Raw genomic sequence first — 17,896 nt, forward strand, 5'->3', positions numbered from 1 at the left:
ACTCCGGCCTCGTGGACGGAGACGGTGGAACTCCCGCAGGGTTGAATTGTCCTAACACGTCCTCCACCGGAACCCAGCATCTCTCCTCCGGACTGTACCCCTCCCACTCCACGAGTTACTGAAGGTCCCTCGCCCGATACCTCGAATCCAGTATGGAGCGAACGGCGTACGCCGGGACCCCCTCGATGTCCAGAGAGGGCAGAGGAACCTCCCGCACCTCAGACACCTGGCGCGAACCAGCCACCACCGGCCTGAGGAGACACACATGGAATGAGGGGTTAAAACGGTAATCGGGTGGGAGCTGTAACCTGTATCACACCTCGTTCAGTCTACAGCCCCACAAACCGCGGCTCAGCTTCCAGCAGGGCAGGCAGAGGGACAGGTTTCGGGTCGAGAGCCAGACCCGGTCCCCCTGTGCGAACACCGGGGCCTCACTGCGGTGACGGTCTGCGCTGGCTTTCTGGCGCAGCACGGCGCGCTGAAGGTGAACATGGGCGGCGTCCCATGTTTCCTCCGCGCGCCGGAACCAGTTGTCCACCGCAGGAGCCTCGGTCTGACTCTGATGCCAAGGAGACAGAACCGGCTGATACCCCAGTACGCACTGGAAGGGGGAGAGGTTAGTGGAGGAGTGGCGAAGCGTGTTCTGGGCCATCTCTGCCCAGGGCATGAACGCCGCCCACTCCCCCTGCCAGTCCTGGCAACAAGACCGCAGAAACCTACCCACATCCTTGTTAACTCTCTCCACCTGCCCGTTACTCTCGGGGTGAAAACCTGAGGTAAGGCTGATCGAGACCCCCAGACGCTCAATGAACGCTCTCCAGACCCTCGGTCAGGCACTATATCCTCAGGCACCCCGTAGTGCCGGAAGACGTGAGTGAACAAGGCCTCCGCAGTCTGTAGGGCCGTAGGGAGACCGGGCAGAGGAAGGAGACGGCAGGACTTGGAAAAACGGTCCACAACGACCAGGATCGTGGTGTTACCCTGGGACGGGGGAGATCTGTCAGAAAATCTATCGACAGGTGAGACCATGGCCGTTGTGGAACGGGTAAGGGGTGTAACTTACCTCTGGGCAGGTGCCTAGGAGCCTTACACTGGGCGCACACCGAGCAGGAGGAAACATAAACCCTCACGTCCTTAGCCAAGATGGGCCACCAGTACTTCCTTGCGCAAACTGCAGCGATAGTGGTCAATCAGGGCCCTGTCGTTCAATTCCGCGCCGGCGGCCAGGGTCCGAAAGTCCATCGCGAACTCCTGGGTGCTCCTCGTCCCCTGCCTCAGATGGAAGAGACATTCACCCACCGCTCTACCCTCGGGCGGGTGGTCGAAGACTGCCCGGAAGCGGCGGGTGAAATCCCCGAAATGGTCCAGCGCCGCATCTCCTTCTCCCCACATGGCGTTGGCCCACTCCAGGGCTTTCCCCGAGAGGCACGAGACGAGGGCGGACACCCTCTCACGGCCCGGAGGAGCCGGGTGGACGGTTGCCAGGTATAGATCCAGCTGCAACAGGAAACCCTAAACCAGGTGTGTGGGGAAACAAGACAAAACAAATGGAAAATGAAAGGTGGCTCGGCGATGGCTAGAAGACCGGTGACGTCGACCGCCGAACGCAGCCCGGAGAAGGAGAGGAACAAACTTCGGCGGAAGTCGTGACAGATCTGTTTAAAACAATCAATGTTGTCATCGTGATGTCTATATACTTTTAGACTAACATCACCAATCTGAGGTTAACATTTTGTGTAATTCCACTAAGTTTTATAGGGTGAAAATGCAAGCTTGTGTAAGGTAGTAACACAAACTGTCTGCATTAGGGAAATTTGCACAATATACAATGTACTATGCCCAAAAAAATGTAAACATGTCAATTTAAACAGCATGATCATTACACAGGTGCACCTTTTGCTGGGGACAAAAGGCCACTAAAATGTGCATATTTGTCACAACACAATGCCACAGATGTCTGAAGTTCTGAGGGATTGTGCAATTGGTATGCAGACTGCAGGAATGTCCACCAGAGCTGCTGCCAGAGAATTGAATGTTCATTTCTCTACCATAAGTCATTATGGTACAACGTCATTTTAGAGAATTTGGCAGTACATCCAACCAACAATTTTCCTGTCCTGCTAGCCATTCAAAATGTAACTATTACTTTTGGGTGTCAGGGAAAATGTATGGAGTAAAAAGTACACTCTTTTCCTTAGAAATGTAGTGAAGTAAATGTTGTCAAAACTATAAATAGTAAAGTAGAGATACCCCCAAAAACTCCTTAAGTAGTACTTTAAAGTATTTTTACTTAAGTACTTTACACCCCTGAATGTGCTTCAATAGAGTCTGAAGTTCAGGGGTGGTTGGACATATAAGATGGGGTGCTGGTGAGCTTCTGCCCCCATTCTAGGTCGTCACACAAATATTCCCCCACCCGTGTCCAAGGGGCCTCAGTGTTATGTCCCTTGATGCCATTATACCAGTCGCAGTGTTCAAATCGTGTATCTGTGAATCACAACTTGAAAGACAATGAGTGACAACATTTCCACATGTTAAGCCATACAACATATAACTGAAGCATACAGTAGTGCAAGAGTTTGCTGCTGACATCTCTGTTGACGAGTCTACGATATGTAAAACACTAAACAACAATGGTGTTCATGGGAGGACACCACGGAAGAAGCCACTGCTGTCCAAAAAAAACTTTGCTGCCTTTCTGAAGTTTGCAAAAGTGCACCTGGATGTTCCACAGCGCTACTGGCAAAATATTCTGTAGACAGATGAAACTACAGTTGGGTTTTTTGGAACTAAAACACAACACCATGTGTGGAGAAAAAAAGGCACAGCACACCAACATCAAAACTTCATCCTAACTGTAAAGTATGGTGGAGGGAGCATCGTGGTTTGGGGCTGTTTTGCTGCTTCAGGGCCTGGACAGCTTGCTATCATCGAGGAAAAAATGAATTCCCAAGTTTATCAAGACAATTTTCAGGAGAATGTTAGGCTATCTGTCCGCCAATTGAAGCTCAACAGAAGTTGGGTGATGCTACAGGACAGCGACCCAAAACACAATATTAAATCAACAACAGAATGGCTTCAACAGAAGAAAAAACACCTGAGTCCTGACCTCAACCCGATTGAGATGCTGTGGCATGACCTCAAGAGAGCAGTTCAACAGCAGACATCCCAAGAATATTGCTGAACTGGAACAGTTTTGTAAAGAGGAACGATCCAAAATTCCTCCTGACAGTTGTGCCGATCTATCTGATCTGCAACTACAGGAAACGTTTGGTTGAGGTTATTGCTGCCAAAGGAGGGTCAACCAGTTACTAAATCCAAGGGTTCACATACTTTTCCCACCCTGCACTGTGAATGTTTACACGGTGTTTTCAATAAAGATATGAAAACGTATAATTGTTTGTTATTAGTTTAAGCAGACTTTGTTTGTCTATTGTTTTGACCTAGATGAAGGTTAGATCCCATTTTATGACCAATTTATGCAGAAATCCAGGTATTTCCAAAGGGTTCACAAACGTTTTCTTGCCACTGTATACTGCATCTTACCCCAGCTGTAGGTCCATTGTGTGTGTGATCGTTTTGAGCCTCAACATCAACCAGCTCTGGTGGCATTGGGGACTTGGGATGTTTGCTCTCAAAGTACTGTTTGAATGTCTTCAGGTCAGGCATCTGCGTCTGTAAGGGTCAGGTAAGGAATGGAGGATATTAACAATCATTGGCTAAGACTGAATTTTCGGGTGACAAACAAACAAAGTAATAAGATGCCTCAAACTACTACACATCACACAGGCCAGTACAATGGACTGCACTGAGAGAAACCTAAAGGTAGGCACGTGCAACGTTCAGGTTGCTTCACAGACTACGGAGGCTCTAGTCTAGAGTGCCAGGCATTTGTTCAACTCTCAAAATGGTTAAATGACTCTGACGTTCAGGGGTGGTTGGAGAGACTGCTGGTGCTGGTGAGCTTCTGCCCCTATTTTAGGTCGTCACACAAATATTCCCGCACCCATGTCCAGGGGTCTCAGTGTTATGTCCCTTGAAATATATGTACTTTTGGTAATACTTTGTGAGTAGGCAACAAATACAATCATCTTAAATTGACATGTTTACATTTTTTGCCATAGTAAATTGTATATTGCGCAAATTTCCCTAATGTGGACAGTTAGTGTTACTACCTTACACAAGCTTGCATTTTCACCCTATAAAACTTACATAAAGTGTTAACCTCAGATTGGTGATGTTAGTCTAAAAGTTTAGAGACATCACGATGACAAGATTGATTGTTTTAAATAGATCTGTCACGACCTCCGCCGAAGTCGGTTCCTCTCCTTGTTTGGACTGCGTTCGGCGGTCGATCCACCTTTCATTTTCCATTTGTTTTGTCTTGTTTTCCCACACACCTGGTTTACATTCCCTCATTTATTGACGTGTATATAACCCTTTGTTCCCCCCATGCCTGTGTGTGTAATTGTTTGTTGTAAAGTGTATGTGCCCTTCAGACTGGTTTGCGACGTGTTATTTCAACCCATATTTTGTTGTTCTGGGTGCCCTTGGTTTTTTCCTCATTATTAAACTGCTCCGGTTATTACCCAGTTCTGCTCTCCTGCGCCTGACTTCCCTGCAGCCCGTTACGCACCTCTTACAAGATCAATATCTTAGGTTTTGTTTCATTGATCTTTCCAAGAGCTGGGATGCGCTGAACTTAGAACGCGGAGTTAATGAAATGCCCAGGAAATGGCACAGAAAGTTTGGGGCGGTCTCTCCATAAAAGTCAATGGCCACACACCAATACATGGATTTGACAGTCAAACTATTACTTAAATAGCAGTCACTGTTGTCACTGTTGTTATTCTATAGAGGGTCGTGATTCGTTTAGGTTAACTAACAACAAAAGTGGTCTGGTCCCTTTTCCATGATGGAAGCCTCCCGAAATCAACATCCAACATTCCAAAATATAGATATAAGCCTTCAAGTACTCATTTAACCGACTTCTTCAAGGCCAGCCAGGCCCCCTGTCACCCCCCAGGCGCCCTGAAACCCAACCCCCATAAGAAGAAGCCCAAATACGATCTGCCCTTGCCCAGTATACATACAAGGTCAGGGGACAACACTGGTTTTTCATCTTGTAGTTAAACTTGTTTTATACACAGTTTAAAGAGATAGTTCATCCCAATTACAAAATTACTTAAGTTGTGTTTACATTTAATTTGAAATCCAATGCATCCAAAGTGTACATTAGTCTTTCCTGGTTCATAACATATTTTTTGGTCCCTTTCAGATCACAGCCATGTCAACAGTGGGCGTCAGGCTTGTAAGAGACATGAATTATATGTGAGATTCAGTGAACAAGGCTGGAAGTTGAGATTCTATCTCTCTTAACTACTCGTTGTACTGAATAGATAATCATGAGCTAACATTGTACCACCTTATTTGCTGTAACACACAGTTAGTATTTTTAGGGAAGCAAGGCATTTGTGTAGGATGTGCATTGTAGAGTATGTTCTTTGCATTCTTTATCATGTATTTCTCATTGAAAGAGTCTATTCTAGTCATTCATCTAATCTTGTCATTTGATTTCTATGGTATTTCTCTCCATTAGGACTGGGTATTGGCTCCTACGGGTTACTCTGCCTTCTACTGTGTTGGAGAATGCCTCTACCCTCTGTGTTCATGCATGAACTCCACCACCCACACTATGATCCAACTAGTGGTCAGTATGCACTACTACAACCTCTCTCACATGAATGCTAACATTACTGGTTTCAGTGGGAAAGGTGGTAAATGGTTCAGACATTAATGGCAAATATAAAAAACTAAGATACCCAAGTTACCGGAGTCTACAATGGCAGACTGTTAATGTAGAGTAGGGATAGTGCGAAGAAACATTCAAGACTGAAGCAATTCCCCCCTCTAGTGGTATACTTTATACTGTACCAGGTTACTACACACTGATAATAGAAAACACTGAGGACACCTGCACTTTCCATGACATAGACTGACCAATACTTTATACTGTACCAGGTTACTACACACTGATAATACAAAACACTGAGGACATCTGCTCTTTCAATGACATAGACTGACCAAGTGAAAGCTATGATCCCTTATTGATGTCACTTGTTGAATCCACTTCAATCAGTGTAGATGAAGGGGAGTTAAAGAAAGATTTTAAAACCTTGAGAGAATTGAGACATGGATTGTGTGTGTCATTTAGAGGGTGATTCGGCAAGACAAAAGATTTCACTGCCTTTGAACGGGGTATGGTAGTAGGTGCCAGGCGCACCGGGTTAAGTGTGTCAAGAACTGCAACACTGCTGTTTTTTTCATGCTCAACAGTTTCCCATGTGTATCAAGAATGGTCCACCACCCAAAGGACGTCCAGCCAACTTGACACAACATGGGCCAGCATCCTTGTGGAACGCTTAGGGCAGCTTGTAGAGTCCATGCCCAGACAAATTGAGGCTGTTCTGAGGGAAAAAGGGTGTGCAACTCAATATTAGGAAGACGTTCCTAATGTTTTGTGCACTCAGTGTATGTAGTCCTACATGTTTTGAAATAGTACAGTATCACAAACCACAGTACAAAACCATATAAAGTGTGGACCTGTAGTATCTGTAAATCAACTAAACGTTGTTTTTTATTTCCATATGCAGATAATAAAGCATCATTGTTCATGTAATAATCTAATATTAGCATTATACCTCTAGGAAGAGGAAATGGTCATAAAATCAAATAGATGAAAAGACGGAAACAAAAATGTTTTTGAACTACAACTTATTTTATTTAAAAATGTCAAATTCAGTGCAAAGTAATGTAGTGCATTGGTGTTTAGATCTCTGTTGGGTGGCAAAGTGTCACAAGAGTCCTGTGGGGAGAGAAAACAAGAGAATACATACAATTAATGGGTGTTAACTAATCAGGGTTCAACAAAGCACTTCAAGTCCTCAATTCCTTCAAAAGAGAGAGAGAAGGAGAAAGTAGTATGGTCCCTGCAGTATGACTACATGCTGGCCATGAGGTTCTCCAAGTGGTACTCCAGGAGGCTGGAGAGCTCAGTGACCAGAGACTCTGGGTTAAAGTACCAGGCCAGCTGCTGGCCAAACATGTCATCTAGCAGAGCCATCAGCCCACCCTGAAGAGAATACCACACAACACATAGAAAATGGCTCTGAGTTACTAGCTTATCAAGAGGAGAGAGACAATTAGAAATACTCCCCCTAAAATGGCATTGGAACCTGGTTAACCATGAATACGGAAGTAAAAAGGAAGTACACTAAGAATATGGAAGTAAACAGGAAGTAACCTCTTGACTCTTACATTGAGCAGCAGCAGGTATCTGTCAGCCTCTGGCTCCATGTTGGCATCAGTGGGCAGGAAGGAGTACAGGAGAGCGTACAGACGCTCCACGAACCCACCAGGGTGCTAAAGGAAACAAAGGAGGAGAAAAGAGGAGAGAATAGAAGAGAAGGGGAATTTAAGTGAAACTGCTAATAGAGAGATATCAAAACATGTACCAGTGAGATGCTACTTACCACCATCAGGGACTTCTGAGCTGTCATCAACCCAAACAGCACCAGCTCAAAGAGGACATCTATCATGTTCACATGATGGATCTAGGACAAGAAAACACGTTTGGAGAAAATAGGAATGATTTCATATAGATCAGCTACTGTGATGTATAAAAGACATGTGGAAGAACTCTGTGATGCTTGAAAGAGTTAATGAACTCACATTTGCCTCAGCCAGCTCCCTCGCAATGTCATTCCGCTTGGAGGGGTCACTCAGGTAGTCCACAAAGTCGTTATAGGTAAGGATGAACTTGGCCTCGTCCTATGACAAAGAAAAGAGGATCTAAGTGAACCGAACACATTTCCCCTCAGGGACGCTCTCTTTCCCTTGAAAGAGAATGAGTTAGTGAGTTACCATGTGGTTGGCCTGAACCAGTGAGCCCAGGAGGACCTTTCCCGCCACAAACAGATGGTTCCTGCTCAGGGTGGAACCAAGCAGGGTCTAGGGAAGAGGGAAGAGTTAGAGTGAGACATCTTCCTCTAGGAGACAACACAAGAAGTCACAGAGAAAAAGAAAAGTGGGTCCACTCACAGTGAAGGCCTGGCGCAGGGAGACGAGCCTCAGGGCGATGTCCTCCACTCTCTTGGTGGTAAGGTAGAGGCTGTGAAAGGGAGGGAATGGAGCATGTCAACCATTAGAGTCAATGGGGGATAACACCATTGGGCTTGTCGGCTTGTCAGCATCTGACAAGCCCAGACTACACAGACATTTAGAGGAACTCACTTTAGCAGAGGAACCTCCCTCTCCTCAGGCAGCAGGTCCTCCTCCCAGCCCTACGACAACAAAACAAGCATTCAAAACCAGTGACCAATGCAATGACATAACAAACAATCGGTCAATGGAAGGATCTTAATGCTCCTAGTCAATAGTATGTGTGTGTAACGTCTGACCTCATAGCAGTTGTGGCCCTCAGGCTCTGGGTCAGTGAACTGCTGAGTGGTGGGCGTAGAGAAGGAGGCAGCCTCCGACCACGCTGAAGAGGAGAGAAGCCCGTCCAGCCCCATGTGGAGAGTGGCGTACACCACTGAGACATCAGTCTGCTGCTCAAAACACACACAACACACCTGTTTACCACACATACGTTATTAGAAAACACACCAAATCTAATGCAAAAATGCCCAGTAATGTCTAGTCTATATACATAGGAAATCGTTTATTTACCTGGTAGCAGCCAAGCGTCACGTCCACAGACGTCTCGTGGCGTAGGTGAGACGCATAGTGGGTCACCCTGACAGCCACACGCTGACAGAGAGAGAATACATGTTAAGGCCAAATGGAATAAGTGAAGAAAAGCCTAATCTAATACTATTTCAGTAGTATTTACATCTTACCTGGATCCAAGTGATGGACTGCACTTTAGTGGCACAGTAGGGGATGCCCTCTGGACTAAGCCTGGCTGTCTCCTTGGAGATGGCCCACACCAGTTGAGTCTCCAGGCCTCTCACCCTACTCACGTGGTGCATCCTCACCACCATCTGCTGTTGAGATAAACAACAAGACAACATCAACAAAACCACTTCAGCAATTGCTGTGACACATTCCCATCAAGATCAAATGACTGACAATGTAGATTAGGATTAGGTAGTTACAAAGACACATACCTGGGATCCCCCACGCATGTAGGTGATGATGGGGCTGATGAACTGGAAAGTTCTCCAAGCTTTAACCACCGGACCGGCATTGTTCTGCACATTACAATACATTCATGTTGGAAACAGTAATCATTGTAACCGTGATGTGACTGTGTCTGTGTGTGTTGGGGTGTCTCTTACCCTGATCACAACAGGCCCACAGTACAGTGGGCTGAACCTAATCGGAATCAACTGCCAATTGCCAGTGGCCTCCTAAAGCAGAAAGCAGACAAGATATTTGTTTCATGTCAAAGAGACAAAACTTGAATATCTGGGACATTTTTCAAACATAAAACACGAAACTTTCAGAAAATTGTACCTCAAGGATAGTCTGCACATCTGGCACATCCTCAAGGATGATAGCAGCATTCTGGACATCAAGTCTGAGCTGTGGAACATCTGGCACATCATCCAATGGCACATCCAACTGGACCTCATCCAGGACAGTTGTTTCTAAAATGAGGAACATTGGAATATAAAATATACAATTGTTAGGACATAAACGTAGCAAGATTGCTAATACTAGCTAGCTAGGTAGCAAAAGGCGATCGCTTAGCAACAGTTACTAAAGTTAATGTTAGCTAGCAAGCTAGCTAGCTACAACATCTCTAGCAGAAGCATTTTTCCCAAGTCTGAATTATAGAAATACACAACATTTCGCAAATTATAATGACATTGTTAAATGTAGTAAAATAAGAGTTTTAAACTCCACATACCCTCTTCGAAGTCGCTGTCGCTGTCCACCTGTCGACGATCACGAACCCTGCAAAACAGAAAAAGACAAGAAAAACAAGCCCCAAATGAATTTGAACAACCTGTCGACGCAGTAGGCCAACGACGTCCACGCCCTCTCTCCGCCAGTTTTGAAAAGCATCCAGGCATTTTCCAGTCGATTGTTCTCTCAGGTCTCAAAAATCAAACAAGTTTGTTGTCAGCAGCAAACTGAAATTGTTGTTTTCGCACAGAAAACGTTCCATAGAACGTCGGTTAGATGTCTCTTGGCAACACACGTTCGAAAATGATTGTTTACTGTGTTGCCATAGAAATGAGTTTGGAATTCTATGATTCCCTTTAGAATCCGTTAAAATTGCTAGTCATCATTCTAGTGACTTAGATAGATAATGGATAATAGATAATAGATAATGGTGTGGGGTCCACTTGCAAAACAAGATTTCATCAAATGGGACAAACATCCCATTGAAACCCTGCATGCAGAGTTCTGTAAGATGCTCCTACATGTCCAGAGGAAAACTACAAACAATGCATGCAGGGCAGAATTAGGCAAATATCCACTAATAATAAAAACTCAAAAAAGAGCAATTAAGTTTTGGAAACATCTAAAATACAGTGACCCCCTCTCATATCACTACCAAGCCCTGCAATACCAAGAGCTGAGCAAAGAAAAGAGTCCCCTCATCCAGCTGGTCCTGGGGCTGAGTTCACAAACCTGTTCTACTAACACACTGAAGCCTCAGGACCAGAACATCCAATCAATCAGAATAAACCAAATTACAACACAGTCAAAACAAAACTACATTGCTTATTGGGAAACACAAGCACAAACACAAAGCAAAATGCAGTGCTATCTGGCCCTAAATCGACAGTACACCGTGGCTAACTATTTGACTATGGTTACTGATCAAAACCTTAGAAAAACCTTGACAAAGTACAGGCTCAGTGAGCACAGCCTTGCCATTGAGAAGGGTAGACACAGGAAAACCTGGCTCCCTGTAGAGGAAAGGCTGTGCAACCACTGCACAACAGCAGAACCTGAGACGGAGCTGCATTTCCTGACAAAATGTCCAAAATATAAAACAATTAGAGAGTGTCATTTCCCCAAATTTGAAACTCTTATTCAAGGTTTCAAAGACCTCTCTGATGAGGATAGGCTACCCGTCCTGTTGGGGGAGGACGCAGAGAGCTGTGGGTTGGCAGCGCACTACATTGCTGCCTGCCATAAGTTAAGGGACAGTGTCTGACAGACCAATCAACCTGCACATGTCCTCTACTGTATGTTTATTGTTATTGTTGAATGTGTTGGTTATTTTGACACTTAGTTATTGTTGTTACTGTTGTCCCGTTGACCATTTTGATTCTCATTTTTATATTGTAAATAAGCTTTGGCAATATGTACATTGTTACGTCATGCCAATAAAGCAAATTGAATTGAATTGAATTGAATTGATAATGGTTTCAGGGATTTTTGTGATGATGAGTTATCTGAAATTGAGATAAAAGACTGTATTAAAAGCCTTAAGGACAATATGTCCCCTGGAAATTATGGTTTAATAAGCGAGTTTTATAAAGCGTTCAATGATAAATTGATTCTTTTCATTCTTTCTATGTTTCACGAATCAATAGAAAATGGGGAGTTACTGGCTTCCTTAAAGTAAGGTGTAATTACTTTGATTCCCAAACCTAATAAGGATACTCTTTATATAGACAACTGGAGACCCATTAGCCTGTTGAATAATGATGGGAAATGATTTGCCCTTGTATTTGCTAAGAGGTTGAAACAAGGCTTGCATCATATACTTGATGAAGAACAATCTGGTTTTATGCATGGTTGAGACATTAGTAATAACATCCGGTTGATCATAGATATGATTGACTATAATGACCTCATCCTTGATGATAGTTTTCTTATGTTTGTTGATTTTTATAACGCTTTTGACACGGTAGAACATGCGTTTATGTTCAAAGCAATACGTTTTGGGGGGTTTGGTGACTTTTTTTGAAAACAGTCCAAACTTTATATAGTGGTTGTACTAGCTCTGTAAAATTAGCTCACGGGACATCCCAAAGATTTGAAATTGGCTGTGGCATTAGGCAGGGCTGCCCAATTAGTTCATTTGTATTTTTATTGGTTTCTCAAATTATGGCTCTTCATATCAAGAAAGGGAATTTTCAAGGTGTTTCAGCACTTGGCAAGGAATTTAAACTATGTCAACTGGCTGATGATACCATCAGCCATTTTTAAGAGACAGGAATGAGGTTTCTAAAGCAGTTTCCTGTATTGAAGACTTTTCCTTAGTTTCGAGTTTGAAAATGTATATCAATAAGTCAGTCTTATTTCCACTCAAGGATTGTGTTTTACAGGAAGTATATGGTATCCCAGTTAAAGATAAGGTTACTAATCTTGGAATTGTTATATGCAAGGATGAAAAACAAAGGAGTGAATTGAACTTTAACCCCATCATTGAGAAAACAAAGAAGAAATTGAACCTCTGGTTGATGAGATATATTTCGTTACACGGTCGGGTTTTATTATCCAAAGCTGAAGGGTTATCCAGATCGGTCTATGTCTCATTATCAATTGACATACCCCCTAAAATTGTAAAGGACTTAGATAAGATTCTTTACAATTTTATTTGGAGGAACAAGCCTCACTATCTACGAAAATATATTCTCACTAATACCCAAGAACATGGAGGTCTTGAGGTTTTAGAATTCTGTCACGACTTCCGCTGAAGTCTGTCCCTCTCCTTGTTCGGGCGGTCGACGTCACCGACCTTCTAGCCATCACTGATCCATTTTTCATTTTCCATTGGCTTTGTCTACCTTCACACCTGGTTCCAATCCCATCAATTACATGTTGTGTATTTAACCCTCTGTTTCCCCTCATGTCCTTGTCAGAGATTGTTTGATTGTATGTTTGTGCTAGTTATGTGTTGGTGCGCTACGGGATTTGTACCCATTTTTATTATTTTTTGTATATTTTGGTTTTGGAGTTTTTTTGTGAGCACTTACTAAACGACTCCGTTTATACCAAGTTCGTTCTCCTGCGCCTGACTTCCCTGCCACCAACACGTACCCATTACAATTTCAATACTCTAAATAATACTCTTAAAATAAATTGGATTCTGAAGTATATTAAGAACCAAAACAGTATTTGGAATGTCTTCCCTAAGTATTTATTTGACTCTGTTGGTGGTTTAGAATTTTTGCTTCGATGTAATTTTGATATTGATAAAATCCCAGTAAAGTTAGCCAAATTCCATAAGCAGGCAATTTTAGCTTGGATGTTAGCGTATAAACACAATTTTCCCCCTCACAGATACTTTTTATGGAACAACAAAGATATACGATTTCTTTTTTTTTCTCGTAACTGGTTTGAAAATAAAATTATTTTGGTTGGTCAATTACTGAATAAGGATGGATATCTACTCTCATATGGGGAATATCTTGATACATTTATAATTCCAATAACCCCGAAAGAATATGCAATTGTTTTTGATACGATTCCAAGGGGGAATCTCTTTTAAATTCCTCTGTGGTTGATGTAAGTAACATAGATTTACATGAAAATATATTCATTGGCAATATTAACATCAAAGATAAATGTAGTAATAAACAGATTAGGAACATTGTTTGAGATACTACAATTCCCTAAGCAAGATTCTTTTGCTCAGATATCTATGGTGATATACAAATGGGGGAAAGCATGGAAAATTGCTAACAAATATTGTATCAGTAAAAAAGTAAAGGAAGTTTAATTTAAAATGTTACATATAATTTATCCTGTATACCAAATGAAAGCTACACTTGTTGTGAATCCAGCCAACGTGTCAAATTTAAAAAATGCTTTACGGCGAAAGCAAACAATGCTATTATCTAAGGATAGCACCCCAGCTAACAATCACAGACCATCATATTTCAACCCTCCCGGCGCGACACAAAACGCAGAAATAAAGATATAATTCATGCCTTACCTTTGACAAGCTTCTTCTGTTGGCACTCCAATATGTCCAATAAACATCACAAATGGTCCTTTTGTTCAATTAATTCCGTCAGTATATATCCAAAATGTCCATTTATTTGGCACGTTTGATCCAGAAAAATACCAGTTCTAACTTGCGCAACATGACTACAAAATATCTCAAAAGTTACCTGTAAGCTTTGTCCAAACATTTCAAACTACTTTTGTAATACAACTTTAGGTATTTTTTAACATAATAAATCGATAAAATTGAAGACGGGATGATCTGTGTTCAATACCGGAGGAAAACAAAGTGTAGCGAGCCTCTGTGTAATGCGCCTCTAACAAAGAGTACACTTCCCTCGAGCCTCATTCTGAACAGTGTTACTTCTTCATTTCTCAAAGGAAAAACCTCAACCAATTTCTAAAGACTGTTGACATCAAGTGAAAGAACTGCAAGAAGGTCCCTTAGAAATCTGGCTTCCCAATGAAAACCCATTGAAAAGAGAGTGACCTCAAAAAATAAAAATTCTGAATGGTTTGTCCTCGGGGTTTCGCCTGCCAAATAAGTTCAGGTATACTCACAGACATGATTCAAACATTTTTAGAAACTTCAGAGTGTTTTCTATCCAAATCTACTAATAATATGCATATTTTAGGTTCTGGGCCTGAGTAGCAAGCAGTTTACTTTGGACACGCTTTTCATCCGGATGTGAAAATATTTTTTTTTAGCTAGTTTGTAGCTAAAGTACGTTAGTTAAAACTGCATCGCCTGTCAATGCACGGTTGTCTTCATAGGTCGGAGGCTCAGAGTTGGCACAGTTTAGACAAGAGAACACTTTAGGGGTTGTTAACTACCTAGAGATAAAATGTCACGGAACCCGTCGGGTCTGCGGTCTATTGTTCAGCCTACAGACCATGTTGCGGAGCCTTCAGTGGGCAAGTCATTTGATTGATGAAGAGATGGCCAGCAATCTAATTGCTGTTGCAGAGGAGTTCCTACAAGAGGCAAATGACATCCAACAACGGGAACCTTACGAAAATGGCAAATTGTTATATTTGAATCTTTTTTTTGTACGGCATGTGTGGCAAAGGCTGAGATTGTATCATTTTACTTGTCCTGTGTTAAGTCTCCTATGTCAAGTCAATCAATGGAAAAAACATTTGGTTGGCCTATAATGTTGTTCCTGTATTCTATATGGTTATCTTATGGTCTTTTAACCTAAAGTTTTTAGGAGTGTGTTTTGTAATTATCTATTGTATTTTTTATTTCAGTATCCTATCAAGTGCCTTTGGAGGGAAGGCGGTATCACATCACCAAGGAGCAGCTTGAGTTCCTCATAGATTGTCATATGACCATCAGACAAATGGCAGATGTTCTCAATGTGTCGCACTCTGTGGTCAAGCGGCGCATGAGGTAAGTTATCGTAATTGAATAAAGCAATTGTAACACAAGAGGGAGATTTCTACATCCCCTCTAGATTTGATCACATTCCTGATTGATGTATCTTTTTGTGTTATTTTTGTACTTAGTCATTTTCAGCTTTTCAGGTCCTACTCACTGTTGCCAGATGCTTAGCTGGATGAGAGGATCAAAGACCTGATATCAATAAAAACAGAATGGCGTCACTATATAAGAGAAAAAAATGCTTTTGTGAAACAATTCCCTCTTGTTTTTTAGGTGAATGATTGTTATCGATGGTGCTGTGGGTGGTTACAGCAGACTTGTTGTGTTTCGGAAGGCCTCTGACAACAACAGGACTGCCACAGTCATTCGAAGCAGCCATCACCAGCTACAGAGCACCATCCCGGGTGAGATGTGACCGAGTGGTGAAAACAACCACATCTGTGCCTTCATGGAGCAGTTCAGGGGTGGTGAGAGGGGAAGTGCCCTCAGAGGAAGGAGCACGCACAACCAGAGGATAGAGCGGCTGTGGGGGGACGTCTGGCATGGAGTCTCCAACGTTTATCATGACCTGTTCACCTTATTGGAGACGGAGCAGATCATCGACATCAACAATGAGGTGCACCTGTGGGCACTGCACTTTGTGGTCCTGCCACGGGTGAACAGGGGTCTTGCTGTGTTTGCCAGTCAGTGGAACCACCATGGGCTGAGGACTGAACAACGGCAGTCACCTCTGGAGTTGTTTGTCTCGGGTTCCCTGGCAATGCAGAGGGCCAATCTGACAGCAGTAAGGAATTTGTTCGCCCCAAATTCAACCACCTTTAGCTCTCAAGCCACCACCTCAGCTCCAACCACTAGCGCCGCAGCTCTTTATTGGTCGGAATGGGTGATTGTGCCACAAATCCAGTTCACCATCAGCAACACACAGATGGAACTGTTGCGGACAATAATTCCATTGGAAGGCCCCAGAGGCAGCCTGGGAGTTGACAATCTACAGAGGGTTATGGCAGTTATATCTTCAGCGCCACTCGTTCCTACTCCATCCTGACTTACTACATACACCCCTGATACTCCCCTACTGGGATGAGGGATTGGACGCTATATCTTCAGCGCCACTCATTCCTTTGAATCAGTTCATTTTTACACTACTATTATACATTTTATAATACTAACATTCCCCCTCTTTCACACACTGTATGATTTGGTCTCTAGAAAGGTACGATAGACATCTTCAACTCTAAACGGATAGGGACCAGAGTTTAGACACAGGTGGCCTTAAGTTTTGTTAAGTACTTCCCCATTCCAGTACGATTCTGTTTGGTTATATTTGGAGAGAGTCAGGTACTGTTAAGATATACGGCCGATGGTTATTGTATTTTGCTCTGTGGCGCTTTAGCTCAGCATTCCATCTGCTGACACAATATTTGTCTTCCACTCAGTACAACACGACCCAGGAGAGGCCTACTGCAAGCACTGGATTGCGTGTCTGCTGTGGGAGGACAACAGAACATTCTGAATGGACATTACTAAAACAGAACTTACATTTTTGTAATGCCCCATCGGGACTTTTATAACTTGTTAAAATAAATAATTGTGTTGAACGCCCTATAGTTAAAAATATAAACTATGAAGATGGTGGTTCCCCCCGTTACATTTTATATCATTGTGATTAACAGCAACCTATTACAGTTAGTAACATAACATTGTTGACACATTGTGACAGCTCAAATTATGTGGTTGAAGATGGACTAGTGCAGGGCTCCTAACCTTGATTTTGGAGAGCTACTGTCTTGGTGGTTCACTCCGACCCTAACCTAGTGCACCTGTGTCACGGCCTGACCATAGAGAGCCTTTTATTCCCTATGTTGGTTAGTTAGGTCGCGGTGTGACTAGGGTGGGTCATCTAGGTAATTATATGTCTATGTTGCCCTGGTATGGTTCCCAATCAGAGGCAGCTGTTTATTGTTGTCTCTGATTGGGGATCATATTTAGGCAGCCATTTCTCCTTTGTGCTTTGTGGGATCTTGACTTTGTAAAGTTTGTTGCCTTATTGTTAGCTTCACGTTTCGTTTTGAGATTTTTAGTTTTGCTGTGAGTTTCACCTAGAAGTAAAAAGATGTGGAACCCAGATCACGCTGCGCTTTGGTCCACTCATTATAACGATCGTGACAACCTGATTTGAATAATGACCTGCTTAATAAGTTAATGAGGTTAGTTAAAACTGAGGTTGGATTGAAAACCTACAGGAGGGTAGCTCTCCAGGAACAGGGTTGGAGAGCCTTGGACTAATGAATCTAGTTCTTAGATCAATGCATTTGAAATTCGATAAGTCACTACGAAGGTGCAGTTCCCAGAAGTGGAAATGTCAATTAATGCAGTGGATGGGAAGCCTTATTTCATGTAGTTCTAATTAAATGATCATGGTTGAACTTAATTTGTTCTTAATGTAGGACTTCAAATTATCAGATTTGGATGACTTGGCTGCAATATGGCAGCAGTACTTCAGTCAATATCAGTAAAGGATAGTGGTTATTAGTGAATTGTCAGTAAAGTGTTTCTAAAAAAACAAAACCTAAACACCAAGACAAACAA

The 17,896-nt window shown here is 42.8% G+C and overlaps 1 protein-coding gene across 1 annotated transcript; it reads right to left on the bottom strand.

The window, feature by feature from the left end:
* Nucleotides 1-6,898: 6,898 nt before the first annotated feature.
* On the bottom strand, nucleotides 6,899-12,564 carry LOC129816423 (uncharacterized). The gene is made up of 13 exons (XM_055870909.1): nucleotides 9,917-12,564; nucleotides 9,520-9,653; nucleotides 9,342-9,413; nucleotides 9,171-9,254; nucleotides 8,901-9,047; nucleotides 8,731-8,811; nucleotides 8,460-8,609; nucleotides 8,293-8,342; nucleotides 8,101-8,170; nucleotides 7,924-8,010; nucleotides 7,732-7,830; nucleotides 7,533-7,613; nucleotides 6,899-7,422 (listed from the first exon to the last, which is right to left on the bottom strand). The coding sequence occupies exons 1-13, from the start codon at nucleotides 10,080-10,082 to the stop codon at nucleotides 7,240-7,242; spliced, it is 1,404 nt and encodes a 467-aa protein (XP_055726884.1). The 5' UTR covers nucleotides 10,083-12,564; the 3' UTR covers nucleotides 6,899-7,239.
* Between the last annotated feature and the right edge of the window lie 5,332 nt (nucleotides 12,565-17,896).

The sequence above is a fragment of the Salvelinus fontinalis genome, chromosome 19 (genome assembly GCF_029448725.1).
Source record: "Salvelinus fontinalis isolate EN_2023a chromosome 19, ASM2944872v1, whole genome shotgun sequence".
Lineage (NCBI taxonomy): Eukaryota > Metazoa > Chordata > Actinopteri > Salmoniformes > Salmonidae > Salvelinus > Salvelinus fontinalis.

Bases quoted from the DNA above. Each gene is read 5' to 3' on its own strand.
- LOC129816423 (XM_055870909.1), bottom strand. From the start codon at position 10,082: ATGCCTGGATGCTTTTCAAAACTGGCGGAGAGAGGGCGTGGACGTCGT. The intron at 9,654-9,916 runs GTATGTGGAGTT...TCCTCATTTTAG, and splicing joins CGACAGCGACTTCGAAGAGG to AAACAACTGTCCTGGATGAG. The intron at 9,414-9,519 runs GTACAATTTTCT...TTTCTGCTTTAG, and splicing joins ATGTGCAGACTATCCTTGAG to GAGGCCACTGGCAATTGGCA.